Genomic DNA, 19,537 nt, shown 5'->3' with positions numbered 1-19,537 from the left:
AACAGCAGAGTTTCTTGGGGAACCACTTTTTAAATGAAATATACACAAAACCATGTATTGTCTATGCATGTACAAGTATATATTTTAATTTGATACCTCAAAAGGCAGCTCAGGAATCCATTCAAGAGTTCTATTTCAATGTAGTCTCCCATTACTTGGGCTCAGGCTTCCAACTCACTGTACTTCAAACTCACTATTGAGACTGAGCTACAGAGAAACGTCAGCTGTAATATATTTTGACTTTCTGCTTCTTAGAAAATACAGCTAAAGTGTCTCCTAACAACAATTATTTGCTGGTTTTTAACATACTTTTCCTGTTCCTATCAATGCACATGTTTCATCATAGATATTATCATCCCCATTACATGACTGAAAAGTTGTGGTATAAACATACCAGGGAAACTACCATGAGTCAAACAGCAAATCACCGAGAAAGTCAGCAATAGGAACCATAAGTCCCTGCATCCAAGTTCTCTAAGTGCCTTGAGTAGTCTAGATTCTCTCCTTAACACTCTTGACAAATTATTTATAGATGTATTCACATAGTCAGTAAGATATAAAAATGTTCTAATTATATCATTCAAATCAAATGACAATTATGCCCTTAGTTTGCCAGACAATGCTTTGCCAAAGAAGGTTTGCCAGAAATGTTTTGACCGAAGAAAGGGGGAGCATCTGCAGCATCCGCGGACGAGACGCTATAAAATCTCCCAGCAACAAGTCTGGCCTGTCTCCACTGAAGGCTTCAAGGTAAGTGCATGCACTTTGTGAGCTTGAAGAAAGAAGACAATGTCCTTGCAATATCCCATTTCATTTCTCCTGCCTCTGGCAACCATTTCCACAAGGGAGTGCCCATGTGAAAAAAAAATTTTCCAATATAATTTCAATGCATGTCTGAATCTGCAATCTATAATTTGTCTCTGGAATTCCATGCATCAGTAAGAAACAACTGCCGTTCCTATTTTACAGGGTTGGCTAATTTCCAGGATACAAGCCTTTCTCCAAGGGTAACACCCTGAATAATGCACTCCTAGACAACAGTCTAACACAGGACTTTTAAACAGCTGCATGAGTTCTTTTTGTATATTGTCTTATATTTCTACCAACTTTTGCTTAAGCTAGACTGTTGAAAATAGGGAAGATCTAAAGATTGAAGTAATTTGTCATCTTTAGAACACAAGGTAATACTTTTAACAAGAAAGTACTCACTTGAAGAGTCATCACTCATAATTAATGACCGGAACAGAGAGTGATTTACTCTGGCTGTAGATTCTTTTATGTGAAGACCTCAAATCTGGTCAGAATTCATCAAGGTGAGTTACTGTAGTCAATATTCAGAAGATGTTCTGTTTACTGTTACAAGGCCTACATGTTTTAGAAGACTAAGTCTCTCTCTTGAGTGGGACTAGGGTACATTTAAGTTCAAATCAAAGTGTATTTCAGTGGTTACTTCCAAGAGATATTCTGGGAGATTAGCTAGCTATTTATTAGCTAAAGAGCAAGGAGTTTTCTCACTGATACAGATTATATTATTCTTCTCAGTGATCCATAATCTTTTTTTCCCCACTAGACACCTCTGCTGTCGTGCTTTCAATAAAGTGCAGACATGGCCTCTTCAGACTCTGAGATGGCTGTTTTTGGGGAGGCGGCCCCTTACCTCCGAAAGTCAGAAAAGGAGAGAATCGAGGCCCAGAACAAGCCTTTTGATGCCAAGTCATCGGTCTTTGTGACCCATCCTAAGGAATCCTTTGTGAAAGGGACAGTCCAGAGCAGGGAGTCAGGGAAGGTCACTGTCAAGACTGAAGGTGGAGAGGTGAGTGAAAAGCAAGGCTGAAGGACACCATTTGATTCCCACTCTCAGCTCTTAGCTGACATACATGGATCTTTTGTTTCTTTGGCAGACCCTGACCGTGAAGGATGATCAAATCTTCTCCATGAACCCTCCCAAGTATGATAAAATTGAGGACATGGCCATGATGACCCACCTCCACGAACCCGCTGTGCTGTACAACCTCAAAGAGCGTTACGCAGCCTGGATGATCTACGTAAGTACCAGCAGCAGTCTTCCTCTGGGCAGCGAGGAGGAACTGCTCTGCCAGGGTAAGTGGAAGCCAACGTGCTGTCTCCCTTCCTCGCAGACCTACTCGGGTCTCTTCTGCGTCACTGTCAACCCCTACAAGTGGCTGCCGGTGTACAACCCGGAGGTGGTGTTGGCCTACCGAGGCAAGAAGCGCCAGGAGGCCCCTCCACACATCTTCTCCATCTCTGACAATGCCTATCAGTTCATGCTGACTGGTGAGCGCTTGATTTCCTTTGAATTGCTTTTGCAATGAACTATCTGTAGAGGGAAATATAGGGTATTCTCTGCAAATATAGTGCAACACTTAAAATAGTGTGTGTGTGAAATTAATGGAAGATTAATGCACTTAACTGTAATGGTTGGTGTGAGCTGAGTGTCTGTGTTCCCACTAGAATTAATAAAGACCTGGACCTAATGAAAATAATCTAGAAGGAGTGATTTCACTGGAAATAAGACACCTGTTTTCTGGTGTAGGCTTTACTGACTGTAATGGGATCTTACATATATGCATAGATTTATGTATCCTAATCACTAAATTAGTCTCAGCCAGAGAGTACAACGATATGACCCAAACCCTATAAATGATGTGTATACAGGCAATTCAAATTTGCAAACATCAGTGTTAATAAGCAAAACAGACTATCTCTTCATTGAACAGGTACATAAGCTTCACTTGATTATTATACAAATGGTATTCATGATGGAGAAGATGACAGGTTAGACTAAAGTACATATAGCCTTTAATGACCTGTGTAACTCCTACACTGATCTATGCAACTGTAAATCAATTGCACCTTATAGTGAAAAGTAAACCTCAGAAAAACAATGTCAAGAAAAAAACCAAAGCTTTTAACATTTAAATTGACTGGCTTTTAATTTTTTTTTCTGCTTTCTCTTCTTCCTTCCACCTGTTATTTTCCCCTCCCTATGTGTGCATTGAAATCAAAGATGTGCAGGATTCTAGATCTTCTTTTCCTGTTCTTTTGTAACAAACTGGGAAATAGATCCAGAATAGAAAAATGAAAAATTAACCTTGTCCATGTATGATTTCAGTAATATATAATTTCTGTATGTATAGGGGTTTTAAAAAAAGATGAAAAATACTGAAAGATGTTGGTCAGATATTTCTGTTATTCATGATGCCTCCAAATTTTCGTACGATTACTCAGGAAAATTTTAGCTTCAAAAGAATTTAAATATTGTCAAAGCCCAATCTCAATATTTTTGTAACATGTACTTACCTACTTAATAAGATGAGAAGACAATATCTTGAAAAGCCTAAGACTACGAAAGCTGCTCTGAACTGGTATCTTTACTGATCCAGTTGATAATACCTGAAGGACTTCTAGGAGCATCAAAAGTACCCACCCTGATTCCCAGGGATTTTCAACGTTTTCTGTCCTTGCATTCTCTGGAAGCTTCAGTTTATATCTTTCTCCTAGTTTTTGAGTTCTTTGTTATTCATGAGCACTAGGAAAAGCTTTCTTATCTCTGTCTTTTCACAGATCGTGAGAACCAGTCGATCCTGATCACGTATGTACACCCCTTCTCGGGTCCCTGTGGGGCTGCCCGGTGCTGGGGGACCTCCCGCCTGACCACACGCTCTCTGCTTCTCTCTTTGGTTTCACAGCGGAGAATCCGGAGCAGGGAAGACTGTGAACACAAAGCGTGTCATCCAGTACTTTGCAACAATTGCAGCGAGTGGGGAGAAGAAGAAGGAGGAGCAGACGTCAGGCAAAATGCAGGTGAGTGAGGAAGAACAGACTGAATTCTCAACATGTAATTGCCATGTCAACTAAACACTGTAACTGAATAATTATAATTCTGCAGGGAACGCTTGAGGATCAAATCATCAGCGCTAACCCACTGCTGGAGGCCTTTGGAAACGCCAAGACTGTGAGGAATGACAACTCCTCACGCTTTGTAAGTTGTTGCTTTGGACAAAAATGCCTCCTCATTACAACAGCAGTGATGGGCTAGTGGTGTTCTCACATAAGGAGATGGCAATGAAATGTACCGAGGCTGAAATGCTTCTTTTTCCCCTTAACAGGGCAAATTCATCAGAATCCACTTTGGGGCCACAGGCAAACTGGCTTCTGCCGACATTGAAACTTGTAAGACACTCTCCTGGCCTGATCGCAGTCCTTCTAACCCTTCCCAGTTCTTGTGCTAACTCTGTCCTACCGTCCTTTCCAGATCTGCTGGAGAAGTCCAGAGTCACTTTCCAACTTAAGGCAGAAAGAAGCTACCACATATTTTATCAGATCATGTCCAACAAGAAGCCGGAGCTAATTGGTAAGATCACTGTTTTGAAGGAAGATCACAGAGCAATAGCTTATTGTGTCATCTGAAAAGCGAAAGTAAGCTTGTTTTTCTCCTTTTATTGTTTTCAGACATGCTCCTCATTACCACCAACCCTTATGATTACCATTATGTGAGTCAAGGTGAGATCAGTGTTCCCAGCATTGATGACAAGGAGGAGCTGATGGCTACAGATGTAAGTAACTTACAAGACAGGTCAACAGGCACAAGTCATACATCACGTAACATTCAGATATTTCACTTTGCTGATTGTATTACCAGAGTGCCATTGACATCCTGGGCTTCACTGCTGATGAAAAGACCGCCATCTACAAGCTGACAGGGGCTGTCATGCACTACGGGAACCTGAAGTTCAAGCAAAAACAACGAGAAGAGCAGGCAGAGCCAGATGGCACAGAAGGTATCAGCAAATTCAGCAAGCTTTCCAAGAGGGATTGTCACCAAAAGGACTTAGATATATTTTAGGCTTTAAATATGTAAAATTGTAAACTAAATTGTTCGATGGATAGGTGACATCTGAGTCATATATCTCATCTGTAATTTTATTCTGTGACTACTTAATAAATAAGAGATCTGGTGTACACTCTCAGGAAGCCAGGAGGCATGGATATCAATTCCTGTAACATTATTAGTCATATTTTAGTTGGAATACACCTTTCAATCTCTGCTGTACTGTGGGGTAGTGAAGTGGTTTAGCCCTAACAGGATGGGAGACTGTGCTCCTATTCACCCTCACCTATTGAGGGGAATTCTGATGTGAGATGTCTATTTGATTAGTCTCTGTCATATCAGGGAGTACAATCCATGCCTCCAGCTCTCTGAGTGAAGAATCCTCTTACTATACAACTAGAAAGAAAGTGTGAAGTCACATAGTCATGCCTGAAAAAGGTTGAAAGCAATGAATTTTCTTGAATGACATTTGTAGAAACTCAGAAAGTGTTGTAGACCCTGAATCTTGAAGACAACAGAGAAATTAGCTTTGTAGCTTTGACTCAGATATTTTAGTGCAACTCTCTAACAGCAAACACTGCTGTTAGTTTTGAGATAGTCTCTCAAGAACCACATTTTAGGAATTGTCCAATATTTATTTCTCTCTCACTCTTTTCTGGTGTTTAGTGGCTGACAAGGCTGCCTACTTGATGGGTCTGAACTCAGCAGACCTGCTCAAGGCATTGTGCTATCCCCGAGTCAAGGTGGGAAATGAATATGTGACCAAGGGTCAAACTGTGCAGCAGGTAGGAAAAATGTGGTAACCTGGAACATGCTTTGATGGTTCCTGTTGATTCTTCTCTGCTGTGTATAGTAACATCCAAACTTTTCTCCTTGCTTTAGGTGAACAATGCAGTGGGTGCTCTGGCAAAGGCTGTCTATGAGAAGATGTTCCTGTGGATGGTTATTCGCATCAACCAACAGCTGGATACCAAACAACCCAGACAGTACTTCATTGGTGTCCTGGACATTGCTGGCTTTGAGATCTTTGATGTAAGGAATAAAGTTTTCCTAGCATTTTCATAGAACAATAATTAAGAGTAAAGGGAATTCTGAGGCACATTTTTAATAGAAGTTAGTATCTTCCTACACTTATTTGCAGGGCTTTCTGAATCATCATTTTTAATCCTGAAAAAAAAAAGAAAACTAACCTCCTAATTACACTGAATTTGAAACCTCTCTTTTCTAAATGCAAAGCCTATCTTAGAGACATAACACAGGAAAACTACATAGGAAGAAGCCTTGTATTTAAAATATCACCCATGATGAATTAGGATTACACAAGATAAAACCTTGCTATTATTGCTGAACCTTGAAAACATTGCATTTCTTCTTATGTCTGGCAGTTCAACAGCTTTGAGCAGCTGTGTATCAACTTCACCAATGAGAAACTGCAACAGTTCTTCAACCACCACATGTTCGTGCTGGAGCAGGAGGAGTACAAGAAGGAGGGAATTGAATGGACCTTCATTGACTTTGGGATGGACCTGGCTGCCTGCATTGAGCTCATTGAGAAGGTATCCTTCCTGTTTAAGACTATTATATGTTGGATCTTCCATATTTGCCAAGACACATACTTAAGAAGCATGTGAGAATATTCTGGCTTTTTCAAATATATACCCCATGAAAGTGGCAACAGGGTGGAAGTGTTCTTGGAGATCATAGTCAGATATCAGGACTTTTGGTGAGACTATTCATTTCTGTAGTATAAAATGAAGTTATATAAAAGTCTTTCATGTTCTGTAAGTACCTATGAGTAAAAAAGTTTTATGGAGAGGATAGTATTTCACAATGTCATATTTGTAATTTTTTCATCAGCAAAGGCATCTACATAAGCTCAAATGAAGCAGCAACACTGGAAAAATTTGAGCCTTAGTTAATTTTCTCTGACTTATTGTTTTGAAATGCATGAGAACAACTTTCTCTTCTGTCTCTGGCAACTTTCCAACCAAGGGATGTCTGCATTCTAATCTGTTTCTACCTCTTGTCTGTTGCAATGTCTTCCAGCCCATGGGCATCTTCTCCATCCTGGAAGAGGAGTGCATGTTCCCCAAGGCAACCGACACCTCTTTCAAGAACAAGCTCTATGACCAGCATCTGGGCAAGTCTGCAAACTTCCAGAAGCCCAAGCCTGCCAAAGGCAAGGCTGAGGCCCACTTCTCCCTGGTGCACTATGCTGGCACAGTGGACTACAACATCTCTGGCTGGCTTGAGAAGAACAAGGACCCCCTGAATGAAACTGTCATTGGGTTGTACCAGAAATCATCAGTGAAGACACTGGCCTTACTCTTTGCCACCTACGGTGGAGCAGATGCAGGTCAGCTCTGTGAAAACTGTATTTTCAGTGTGGGACAATGCTGACCCAGAATTAAAGCAGTAAACAGTAAACATCTAAAGTTGTTTTGTGTTCTGTCGTTTCCAATATGCAACATCCATATTTCAACACTTTTTTCTTTTCTTCCATTTACAGAGGCTGGTGGTGGTGGCAAAAAGGGTGGCAAGAAGAAGGGTTCTTCTTTCCAGACTGTCTCAGCTCTTTTCCGAGTACAGTATCGCATTTGTTATTTCTTTGTAATGTGAAGAAAGGGAGCTAAGAATATGAAATTGAAAGGGCTATTTTGCATTGTTAGAATAGTGGTAAAATTATTTGGAAATTCCACATCAGGTTTTCCAGGATCTATTTCAATATTGCTAATATGTTGGGTTCAAAAATACGCATTCAGTCTTTAAAGATCATGAAGATCTTTTTTTTTTTTTTGAGATGATATTATTCAGATCTTTATATTTTTATGTCTTTGGGTCAGACTAGAACTATAATTTTAGCATTCCTATGTTTCTCTGAGGTTGATATTTTGGGGAATTTAGAGTCTCCTTATAAACATTCTCCAAAGAGATATTTATCTTATTTGAAAAAACCCCAAATTTTCTAAACTTAAGTAGATTGACTTTAGAAGGCAGAACATGAGAAATCCAGAAGTTAATTACTTTGTGTGAGAGTGTGAAATCCTATATTAGTTTTCACTGGATCAATATCAACATGATAGTATTTCAGTCTGTAAAAATGGTGTTCAATATCTTCAAATAGAAGAAATATTTGGTTTCCGTGTCTTTACCTAAGTGTTCTGAAACCCAGCTAATTTTGAGAAGTCGTAAAGTCATTACCATGGGCTTGATTCATCTAACACTGGACATAGGAAACTCACATTACTGACTGGTCCCTCTAGGAGAACTTAAACAAGCTGATGACCAATCTACGGAGCACTCACCCCCATTTTGTCCGTTGCATCATCCCAAATGAAACAAAAACACCTGGTAAGATGCTCAAGCAGACAGAGAACTTGCTCTGATACAATCGTTCCCCTCTGCACTGGAAGCTGTAGTATGCATTTCTGCTCTGAATTGCTAGGTGCCATGGAACATGAACTGGTACTTCACCAGCTGCGGTGTAATGGAGTGCTGGAAGGCATCAGAATTTGCAGGAAAGGTTTCCCCAGCAGAGTTCTCTACGCTGACTTCAAGCAGAGGTAAGAGCACTGCACTCGTCAGCATCATTACAAACAATATTGGTTCATTCAGGCTGGACTCTGTTGTCAAAAATAGCTGTATGTGAGCTGACGGGGTTCAGTAGCTAGTGTGTGTTGGCTGGGACAAAAATAGCCTTATCTTCCTCTTTCTCTTTTCCCAGATACAAGGTGCTTAATGCCAGTGCTATCCCAGAGGGACAGTTCATTGATAGCAAGAAGGCTTCTGAGAAGCTTCTTGGGTCAATCGATGTGGACCACACCCAGTACAAATTTGGCCACACCAAGGTACAAACCCTCCTTGGCTCACTCACTGCAGGTCAGTGCTTTGTTCTAGGTGACAGTGATGTGCTGCAACATTCCCTTTCTCAAGGTATTCTTCAAAGCTGGGCTGCTGGGACTCCTGGAGGAGATGAGGGATGAGAAGCTGGCACAGCTCATCACTCGCACCCAGGCCAGATGCAGGGGCTTCCTGATGAGAGTCGAATACCAGAGAATGGTGCAGAGGAGGTAGACGTTCCTCATCTTCAGTTAAAGTCACTGTACTTGGGAGAAAGTGTTGGCACCCATCATACTGAAAATATTCAATGTACTTTTTAATTATGCTTCAGGGAGTCCATCTTCTGCATCCAGTACAACATTCGTGCATTCATGAACGTCAAGCACTGGCCCTGGATGAAGCTGTTCTTCAAGATCAAGCCCTTGCTGAAGAGTGCAGAATCTGAGAAGGAGATGGCCAACATGAAGGAAGAGTTTGAGAAAACCAAGGAAGAGCTTGCAAAGTCTGAGGCAAAGAGGAAGGAGCTGGAGGAGAAAATGGTGAAACTGGTGCAGGAGAAAAATGACCTGCAGCTCCAAGTGCAGGCTGTGAGTAATCACCATTAATTTATCATTCAGAAAAAGAGTCTATACATTTAGACTGGTTTTTACAAAGCAGAAGGTCAGACTATAGAAGACAAAAAGTCAGTTATTTGGTGAATTGTCCATCATATGTATGTGAAGTTGAGGAAACAAAAGTCTGTCAGTGACATGGTGAGCACACTGACAGCCAGTGCAAAGAAGCAGGGAGCTCCAAGTGAGAGTCATTACTCTTGCCTTCAGAGGAAGGAAACAGATATAGCTAGCCAACATGAGATACTCAGAGCAAAGTTTTGCCTGAACCCCTAACTCCCTCTGAGCAGGTCAGTCCTGCAGGGTGTATGTTCATCTCACCAGGATGTAGAACAATTAATTAATTTTGGACCGTAAATGCAAGCCAGAGTTGAAAGTGGTACTTGAGAACTCAGGTACCGGAAAATCCATCCACCCTTTGCTTAATAACTAGTGGTTAATCATTCACTCAGTAACTGGGAAATACAGCTTCAAATTTCTCCTTAGTCTAAGAATATATAGACACAGAGTTCCTGTTTCTGAGGAAAAGTCACACCATCTGGTGGTGGGGTTTCTTCCCTCAGTTGTTAATTACACAAAAGAACTCTGTATGCTTTAGGTTTAACTGGTATGAATCAAGGTCAAAACCAAAATTTATAATGAAGCAGAAGTTTTGGGGTTTTTTTAACATTGTAGGTTTTTACATCTCTAATCTGGATTTTCTATGGTAGTTCCACTATAAACAACATCCTGTGGTGGTAAAATTATTAATATTTACATTTGAGAGGTCTGGCTAAGAAGTTATCTTTATTAAAAGAACATTTCTTTCCACGAAAAGCCATCTTTCTGTAATGTGTTGGGGTTCCCAGTCTGGGGGGCATAATTTAGAACAGGTCAGATGGAAGTTTTATTAACTGTAAACACAGTGAGAGAACATTCAGACAACATTTCCCTCTCTGCACCCCTGTTCTATGCCAACTGATTGCAGAGACCCAACCCATATACTGTATCAGAAAAAAAGAAAGTGGTGAGGAAAACCAATCATTTCAGTGTTAACAGAGCTGGGTATCCATCCTTGGGAGGGGTGTTCTACTTGAGTAACTTAACTGCAACAATTCTAAGGAATAAAACACTATATAACATGACAATATGGAGAGACTGGGTCTTGGTGGAGCTTATAAGAGTGGCAAACCTGGTATTATCTCAACTCTGAAGTGGGGAGTTGGAAGCAATCATGGACTGTTTGTTGGCTTTATGCTGAAAGGAATATACTTTTAGTAAAGATAACTTCATAACCAGATTAATCTTAAATGTTAATCATGAAGCTTTACCAATGCTATGAACCTTGTAGACACCCAACAGTTCACAAAATAAAATATTGCTTAAAAATAGACACAAAAAAATTTCATATTCTAAAAGTCACCTTACAAAGTCATCTTAATCTACTCATTAAATTACTCATTCAATTACTTAAATTACCACGGTACTTAATTATCCAGTTATTTGAACATTCCCATAGCAAATGGGATCCGTGTGTTGCCTGTTTTCCCTGCTATATGGAGTAAAATAAATATCCTACTGGACTTATAAGATATTTGGCTTTCAAGTTCATTTGGGACAAAGGAAATTCATTATACCAAAATCCTACCAAAGGGTAAGATGATGTGGTAATCAGCTGAAACCAGCATATGCCACTCCAGATACAGTATGGAAGGATGACACACAGGTAGCTGATTTACAAGGCTAACACCCCAATTACACAAGCAGCAGTCATAATACATTTAGAGAGAGACTAATCCTTTTTCTATTAGATTATAGTTGAGATTACCAGACCCTTTACTCCCAACATAGGTTAATAAGGATTCAGTTACAAAAGGAAAGATATTAAATACTGTATATGTGAAGAGGAATTTCTCCGAGCCCTTCCTCTACTAGGTAAATGAGAAATTTTCACACCTACCATATCTGTGAGAAATTTTTAGGAGAAAGAAAAAAAGTTTAGGAATCAATATTGTTTCCAACTGAGAGCTGTATAATGCATCCCAGAAGAAAATATAGAGCAAGATTAAAGCTGCTTAAGGAGAGACCAACTTCTGGCCGCATTTTAATGCACGCTTACATAGAAAAGTTCAGAAAAGAAAACCAAGAAAATCTGTGTGTCCCCACCAGGAAGCAGATAGCTTGGCTGATGCTGAGGAAAGATGTGACCAGCTCATCAAAACCAAAATCCAGCTGGAAGCCAAAGTTAAAGAGGTGACTGAACGGGCTGAGGATGAGGAGGAAATTAATGCCGAGCTGACAGCCAAGAAGAGGAAACTGGAAGATGAATGCTCAGAGCTGAAGAAAGATATTGATGACCTTGAGTTAACACTGGCCAAGGTTGAGAAGGAAAAGCATGCCACAGAAAACAAGGTACGAGGCAGAAGAAGTCATTCTCACTCCAGAAAAGACTTCTGCTTTGTCCCAAATATACAGTATAAAGTTTTAAAAACCAATTTTTAATCTGCACTTGCTATGTTCTTCTTAAAGGTGAAAAACCTCACAGAGGAGATGGCAGCCCTGGATGAGACCATTGTGAAGCTGACAAAAGAGAAGAAAGCCCTCCAAGAGGCCCATCAGCAGACACTGGATGACCTGCAGGCAGAAGAGGACAAAGTCAACACGCTGACCAAAGCTAAGACCAAGCTGGAGCAGCAAGTAGATGATGTAAGCACAGAGGCACACAGCAAGAGCAGGACAGGTATAGAGTTAAACCTGAATGGTGGAGCATTGGTGGTCTTGTTCTTTTTAGCTGGAAGGGTCCTTGGAGCAAGAGAAGAAACTGCGCATGGACCTTGAGAGAGCTAAGAGGAAACTTGAAGGAGACCTGAAGCTGGCCCATGACACCATAATGGACTTGGAAAATGATAAGCAGCAGCTGGATGAGAAACTGAAGAAGTAAGTGTGGCGGTGGGGCCCCTGAGTGCTGGGCTGGTGCACTTGTCTTTTCTCTTTGAGCTCTGACACGGTTTGCTTTGCCCAAAGGAAAGACTTTGAAATCAGCCAGATCCAGAGCAAAATCGAGGATGAGCAACTTCTGGGCATGCAATTACAGAAGAAGATCAAGGAGCTGCAGGCAAGCCTCTGTCCCTTGCCCTCTCTCAGCCAGTGTCAGGTCAGGAAGGAGGAGGGCATGGATGTGAAGGATCTCTAATGTTCCCCAGGCTCGTATTGAGGAACTGGAGGAGGAGATTGAGGCAGAGCGAACCTCTCGGGCAAAAGCAGAGAAGCATCGGGCTGACCTCTCGAGGGAGCTAGAGGAGATCAGCGAGCGCCTGGAAGAAGCAGGAGGGGCTACAGCAGCTCAGATCGAGATGAACAAGAAGCGTGAGGCAGAATTTCAGAAGATGCGGCGTGACCTCGAAGAGGCCACGCTGCAGCACGAAGCCACGGCTGCCACCCTGCGGAAGAAGCACGCGGACAGCACAGCTGAGCTTGGGGAGCAGATCGACAACCTGCAACGAGTGAAGCAGAAGCTGGAGAAGGAGAAGAGTGAGCTGAAGATGGAGATTGATGACTTGGCCAGTAACATGGAGTCTGTCTCCAAAGCCAAGGTACGGGATTGCAGTGGACCATGCCCACAGGGCCAAAATATGGCACATAGGCTACATCTGCCAGCCACATTTTCATCACAAAGTCTGTGCTGTGAGAATAAGGCAGAGTCCAGGTGTTCATTTCCTTTCCTTGCTTGTATTGGCTCTGTAGGCAAATCTGGAGAAGATGTGCCGCACTCTGGAAGATCAGCTGAGTGAGATTAAAACTAAGGAGGAGCAGAATCAGCGCATGATCAATGACCTCAACACTCAAAGAGCTCGTCTGCAGACAGAAGCAGGTAACACACCTCCACTCCCCTCTGAAATGAGAGAACCTGTAAGTGATGATGACAATAAAAAGAGTGAAGTTTTACTCAATTTGGTCTATAATCTATAAACTGATATACAGTGTTTTAATGACACATTAGTTTAATTTTGCTTTTTAAATTACAGTCTATCTGTAAAATTTCTTAGGTGAATATTCACGCCAGGTGGAAGAAAAAGATGCTCTGATATCTCAGCTATCCAGAGGTAAACAGGCATTTACTCAGCAGATTGAGGAACTAAAGAGACATTTAGAGGAAGAAATAAAGGTAAAGCTACTTTCTGTAGGGGGTTTGACTTTGTATTCAGATTCCGCTTTCTTTCATGATATTTCCTACTCTCACATAGTATCAGAATACATTAGCCATGTCATTTTAATTTGGGAGCTCTCAAACTAGATACACAATTTTGCCACCTTCCTCTCTAGCGTGGGAAGAAAAATTGAGGAGGGCATCATTTCCTACCTGGTCTTTATTTGAATTAATGATGGTATGTAAAAAAAGGTTGAGTTATATCTATTAAAAATGTGTTTCTTATTTTTTTTTCATAATGAAAGCTGAAATTTTAGAATATATTTAAAAGGATTCAACAATTCCCAGATTTATAGCTGTCATTTAAAAAATGTAACATTCTAGATTCTCATGAATGAAATGATAGGAAGTTTCTCAGAACTTGGAACATGGAATAAATGTACTTTCTTCCTTAGGTTGACTTTAAATGTCAAATTGAAAGAATTTTCAACAACATTCCCTAAATTAACATTCTATTGTCTCACAGGCAAGTCATTGTCCCAATCCTATTTCCTCCCCAGGCCAAGAGTGCCCTGGCCCACGCCTTGCAGTCAGCTCGGCACGACTGTGACTTGCTCCGGGAACAATATGAGGAGGAGCAGGAAGCCAAGGGGGAGCTGCAGCGCGCCCTGTCCAAGGCCAACAGCGAAGTGGCCCAGTGGAGAACCAAATACGAGACGGATGCTATTCAGCGCACGGAGGAGCTGGAGGAGGCCAAGTACGTGATAATAGGATGTGAAGAAACCAAGGGGGCCTGAAAATTCAAAGGCAATATTGGAAGAGAGACACCAAGATATTCTGAGGAATAAGTTCGGGATTTGCTTTGGGGAAAAGTAACAGAAAGTGACGATCTTTATCAAATAGAAGGTTTAGTGGTTTTAATAATGACAAAGGCTAATAACAGCATTAATGAAGCCCTTCAGTGTTTGTGTCTGCAGACTGCAAAATGCTTAAGCATGCTCTTATAAAAAACACATCGGAAATGTGTCCTAATGTGAGGTTTGCTTATCTCCTCCCAGGAAGAAGCTGGCACAGCGCCTGCAGGATGCAGAGGAACACGTTGAGGCTGTGAATGCCAAATGTGCCTCCCTGGAAAAGACAAAGCAGAGGCTGCAGAATGAAGTGGAGGACCTGATGATTGACGTGGAGCGATCTAATGCTGCCTGTGCAGCTCTGGATAAGAAGCAGAAGAACTTTGACAAGGTCTTTTGGGCTCCAGCACCGGGGCTCCTGGGCAGAGCATGTCCTCCTGATTGCCACCTCCATACTGACGCCCCGTTTCTCTTCAGATCCTGGCAGAATGGAAGCAGAAGTATGAGGAAACGCAGGCTGAGCTGGAAGCCTCCCAGAAGGAGTCTCGCTCTCTCAGCACGGAGCTGTTTAAGATGAAGAATGCCTATGAGGAGTCCTTGGACCACCTGGAAACGCTGAAGCGTGAGAACAAGAACTTGCAGCGTAAGTCCCTGGCCCTCTGCTCCTGGCAGGGCTTTCTCCCTGTCCACCACTACCGCCTGCAGGTCTGCAAAGATACTTGTCACCGTGGTGTGGCAGGGCCCTTCCCCTTCAGATCTGTGCCTGACCATGCCACTTTTCACCCTTCCTTGCAGAGGAGATTTCCGACCTCACGGAGCAGATTGCAGAGGGAGGAAAGGTGATTCATGAGCTGGAGAAGGTCAAGAAGCAGATTGAGCAGGAGAAATCTGAAATCCAGGCTGCTCTAGAGGAAGCTGAGGTACACGCCTACAATCACTGGTGTCTGCACTAAAAATACGAGCAATGGGGAAATATGGTGGAAAAATCCTTGGTCCCACTCCGTTCTGGCTGGGGAGCGCAGCCAGCTGAGATTTCCTGAAATACTATGTAATCAGCTAGAAAGCAAGCAGTAGCTTTATCGATGTTACAAATGTTTGTGTCCACATGTCCAGGCCTCCCTAGAACATGAAGAGGGGAAGATCCTGCGCCTCCAGCTTGAGCTCAACCAGGTGAAATCTGAGATTGACAGGAAGATTGCAGAGAAAGATGAGGAGATTGACCAGCTGAAGAGAAACCACCTCCGAATCGTGGAGTCCTTGCAGAGCAGCCTGGACGCTGAGATCAGGAGCAGGAACGAAGCCCTGCGGCTGAAGAAGAAGATGGAGGGAGACCTGAATGAAATGGAGATCCAGCTGAGCCATGCCAACCGCGTGGCTGCAGAGGCACAAAAGAACCTGAGAAACACGCAGGCAGTGCTCAAGGTCCGTTCAGCAAAGCTACAGAAAGAGAAGTGACATCACTAACGTTTTTGGCACCCAAGCGCACGCTGTCATAGCACCTTGCAATATCTCTTGTCTCTTTTACAGGATACCCAGATACACTTGGACGATGCTCTCAGGACACAGGAGGACCTGAAGGAGCAGGTGGCCATGGTGGAGCGCAGAGCAAACCTGCTGCAGGCTGAAATTGAGGAGCTACGGGCAGCCCTGGAGCAGACGGAGCGGTCGAGGAAAGTGGCTGAGCAGGAGCTCCTGGATGCCACTGAACGTGTGCAGCTCCTCCATACCCAGGTCAGGGCGTGGTGCAAAAGCAGTTGTGTTGACACTTGGCAGCCACAGAGGGCTGCTATATACCACAGGATAGAGCAGGAGAGTGGGCTAGAGAGGACTGTCTACTGCTGCCCACAAGGGAAGGCACACTTTGCAGCCCATCACCTGAGCCCACCACTGACATTTTGTAAACAACCATTTTAAAAAGAATCCCAGAGTTTGAATTGCAAGCTTGGAGAGTAAAGCCTTGGCTCAAGCTGTAGGTTTGGTTTTGCAGGCCTCAGAATACAAGTCTTGCTATCTCTCTTTGCACAGAACACCAGCTTGATCAACACGAAGAAGAAGCTGGAAACAGACATCGCCCAAATTCAGGGTGAAATGGAGGATACGATCCAGGAAGCCCGCAATGCTGAAGAGAAGGCCAAGAAGGCCATCACAGATGTGAGCTGGGGGTTCCTTTCACTGCTTAAGATTACTGCCTTCTCCCCAGAATGTCTCCAGCCCCAAAATGGCTTTCACCCTTTGCTCTCATCAGGCAGCCATGATGGCAGAAGAGCTGAAGAAGGAGCAGGACACCAGTGCCCACCTGGAGAGGATGAAGAAGAACCTGGACCAGACGGTGAAGGACCTGCAGCACCGTCTGGATGAGGCCGAGCAGTTGGCACTGAAGGGAGGCAAGAAGCAAATCCAGAAGCTGGAGGCCAGAGTGCGTAGGGCTTTTAGTTGTGTGTGAGTGAACGTGTCACGTAAGTAACCACCAGGGAAGCTCCAAAGCCGGGCTTCTCATTGCAGGTGCGGGAGCTGGAAGGGGAGGTTGATGCCGAGCAGAAGCGCAGCAGTGAAGCCGTGAAGGGCATGCGCAAGTACGAGAGGAGAGTGAAGGAGCTGACCTACCAGGTAAGGCAGGAGGCCTCCTTGGGCTGATACGCCCTCTCACAAGAAGTAAACAGTTTTGCACTTGGTTGTCAAGGGGAATTGCTAACTCGCATGGTGGGGAAACCAATTAATTCTCCTGTTTGCCAACTGCTTTAGTCTGAGGAAGACCGGAAGAATATTCTCAGGCTGCAGGATCTGGTGGACAAGCTGCAAATGAAGGTGAAATCCTACAAGAGACAATCCGAAGAGGCTGTAAGTATCACTCTGAGTGCTTGGCAAGAAACACTTTCCGAGTGGGTAGCGTGGTCATTGAGGAAATGACTACAGGAAACTTGGAAAGTTCCAGTGGACAATAACGGAGGGCTTAAAGTTCTCCGAAATGCTTATAAATTAGCCTAGCCTTTGAGAATGCAATCAGTGAGGGAATAAGAAGGCTAATGAGGAGGGCAAGTGCACGGAACATTTTTTTTGCATTAGGACAAGAAAGCAGTCTGCAAGAAGGAGTTGTTATTAACAGTACTGATAGTACAATATATTAAGAAGTTCTGAAAAGAACACATTTTCAGAATTGTGAAATTCATGTAACTATCTTTATGAAAGATGCCTGTGACCCTTGCAATCGGGAGAAGCTTGGTAGTTATGTGGAAGCAAATGGCCTGCCAAATCTCCAGAATTCTGTGCCTAGGAACACAGGAAATGTTGCGTAAGAAATCCTTCTGATTGAGCATATGCTCATCTCCTACAGGGAACTCCACATTTTGTATGCGGCCAGGGAAATTTCAGTGGATGGAGAAGGTGTTGGAAGTACCCTCTCAAGCCACATTGTGCAATGCATTTAGAATTGTGCAAGGAGCCTTTGCCTTTTTCTGGGCATGCAGCAATCAGGGATGAACCGAGGGAAGTCCTGCAGCCCCTGAATGTCTGTGCATGGCTTCTCTGCTCCTGCAAACAGTCCAGTACAGACAAGGGCTTTTGGACTCGGATAAGGAGATTTGTGAGAGGGACACGGAGGAGATCTCATGGACTCACTGGGTCCCGTACAAATTCCTAACCCCATCTCAGGATCTGCAGATGCAGTTGAACATTTAATTCCAGAGCTAACAAAATCTGATTTCCAGCTGCCCAGTTTGTTTCCTTTCCACATTCCAGAGCACAGTTATGTTCAAACCCTGTTGTGCTCTGTCTACAATGAATCTTCTAAAAAGGAGAGGATGCGGAGGTCTGTGTGAGGCTTATGTGTAAGGAGAGGTTGCTGGGGGATGGAGGTTTGAGCCTCACCTGTCATTACCACGGTGCAGGGAGAGTGAAACCCCTGGCCTGGGCTCCTCACCACCGACTCCCTCTCCCCTCACAGGAGGAACTGTCCAATGTCAACCTCTCCAAATTCCGCAAGATCCAGCACGAGCTGGAGGAAGCCGAGGAGCGGGCTGACATTGCAGAGTCACAGGTCAACAAGCTCCGAGCAAAGAGCCGGGAGTTTCATAGGAAGATAGAAGAGGAGGAGTGATGATGTCATGATGCAACAAAGTGACGTGAAGGATGCACAAAATGTGAACCTGTCAGTCGCTTTCTTCTGTAATGAGTCTTTGTACCCACCTCAATGTCTAGAGAATAAAGACCGTAGATTCCTCTGCATACACACTATGAGCAGTGCCTTCTTTGGTTTTTTTCTAATCAAGCTTGGGATAATTTGTTGCAGAACAAGTTTTCTTACTTTTCCTAGCTGGGGGAAGGGAGAAGCTTATGCAAACCCTGGATTGAGGACCCGCCAACTTGGAGGCTGGCCATTCCTGTGGAGGCTACTGATAGTCCAGCCGGTGCTCACTTCCGTCTCCAGCAGCTCCTTGCCCTGCTCCTGCCCTCACATTCTTTTAATGCTTCTCTCATTGTCCTTTCAGCACAGCTTGCTTCCCATGTGAGAAGCAAGAGAGGGCGATCCCTTTCCTTTTTTCCTTCCCCTGCTTTTGTCTGTGATCCTGGCAGTCACAAACCCTAAACATCAGTCTCTGAGTAAGTTGCCAGAAGTCACAGCTACACTGCACCGTGAAGGACCGGCAGTTCCTTGGCAGAGACGATTTTTGGCACACAGAGCACCGTTACGACACATTGATAGTGCCCTTAAGTTGTGCCATCTTTCTTCCCCTAGATTCCCTCAGCTGCTGCCACCACCTGCTCCTAGTCTCTCTGCAGTGGAGAAAACATGGAGCCCTGTCTGGGGCCCCTCAGGGCCCATTTCTCACACACTGCATGGCACCAACTCACCTCAAAGGTCAGCCTTGTCACCTCTCACACAACAGGTTCCACGTGGCATTGCCTCAGGCAAGAGGATGGAAGAAAACTGATGGATGTACCCCTCCATTCCTTCCCCACATACCTGTACTTCACTTTTGGCCTACCTACAGGCTAAACAGACCATATAGTTTTGGAGAGGAGGGAAGGGGATGAGGGAAGAAGGGAAGGGAGAAATTGCCAAACACTTTTTCCTTCATTCAGACCCTGATCTGAACAGCACAGGCACAGTGGTCACGTACATCCGTGAAGTCTCATGTGCTCTATCAGCCGTCCCAGCTGGATTATTCTGATGCATTACTCTTTACCTCTAGTTTGGGTGAAAGACAGACGGACAGTGCCAAGGTATGTTAAAGACAAGCCCACAGATGTCTGCCTAAGC

General features: G+C 43.5%; 1 protein-coding gene across 1 annotated transcript; it reads left to right on the top strand.

The window, feature by feature from the left end:
* Positions 1-1,606: 1,606 nt before the first annotated feature.
* LOC141933128 (myosin heavy chain, skeletal muscle, adult-like) lies at positions 1,607-18,504 on the top strand. Its single transcript, XM_074847517.1, has 38 exons — positions 1,607-1,813; positions 1,902-2,045; positions 2,139-2,295; positions 3,586-3,613; positions 3,711-3,825; positions 3,911-4,003; positions 4,131-4,194; positions 4,277-4,375; positions 4,474-4,577; positions 4,664-4,802; positions 5,519-5,637; positions 5,735-5,884; positions 6,238-6,408; positions 6,899-7,208; positions 7,362-7,435; positions 8,116-8,203; positions 8,298-8,415; positions 8,577-8,700; positions 8,786-8,922; positions 9,024-9,279; positions 11,452-11,694; positions 11,812-11,988; positions 12,074-12,219; positions 12,307-12,397; positions 12,486-12,875; positions 13,027-13,153; positions 13,329-13,447; positions 13,990-14,186; positions 14,488-14,671; positions 14,758-14,923; positions 15,076-15,200; positions 15,394-15,702; positions 15,808-16,011; positions 16,306-16,431; positions 16,526-16,696; positions 16,783-16,887; positions 17,023-17,118; positions 18,221-18,504. The coding sequence occupies exons 1-38, from the start codon at positions 1,607-1,609 to the stop codon at positions 18,371-18,373; spliced, it is 5,826 nt and encodes a 1,941-aa protein (XP_074703618.1). The 3' UTR covers positions 18,374-18,504.
* The last annotated feature ends 1,033 nt before the right edge of the window (positions 18,505-19,537 follow it).

The sequence above is a fragment of the Strix aluco genome, chromosome 21 (genome assembly GCF_031877795.1).
Source record: "Strix aluco isolate bStrAlu1 chromosome 21, bStrAlu1.hap1, whole genome shotgun sequence".
Lineage (NCBI taxonomy): Eukaryota > Metazoa > Chordata > Aves > Strigiformes > Strigidae > Strix > Strix aluco.
This window is presented reverse-complemented; position numbering and strand designations above follow the sequence as displayed.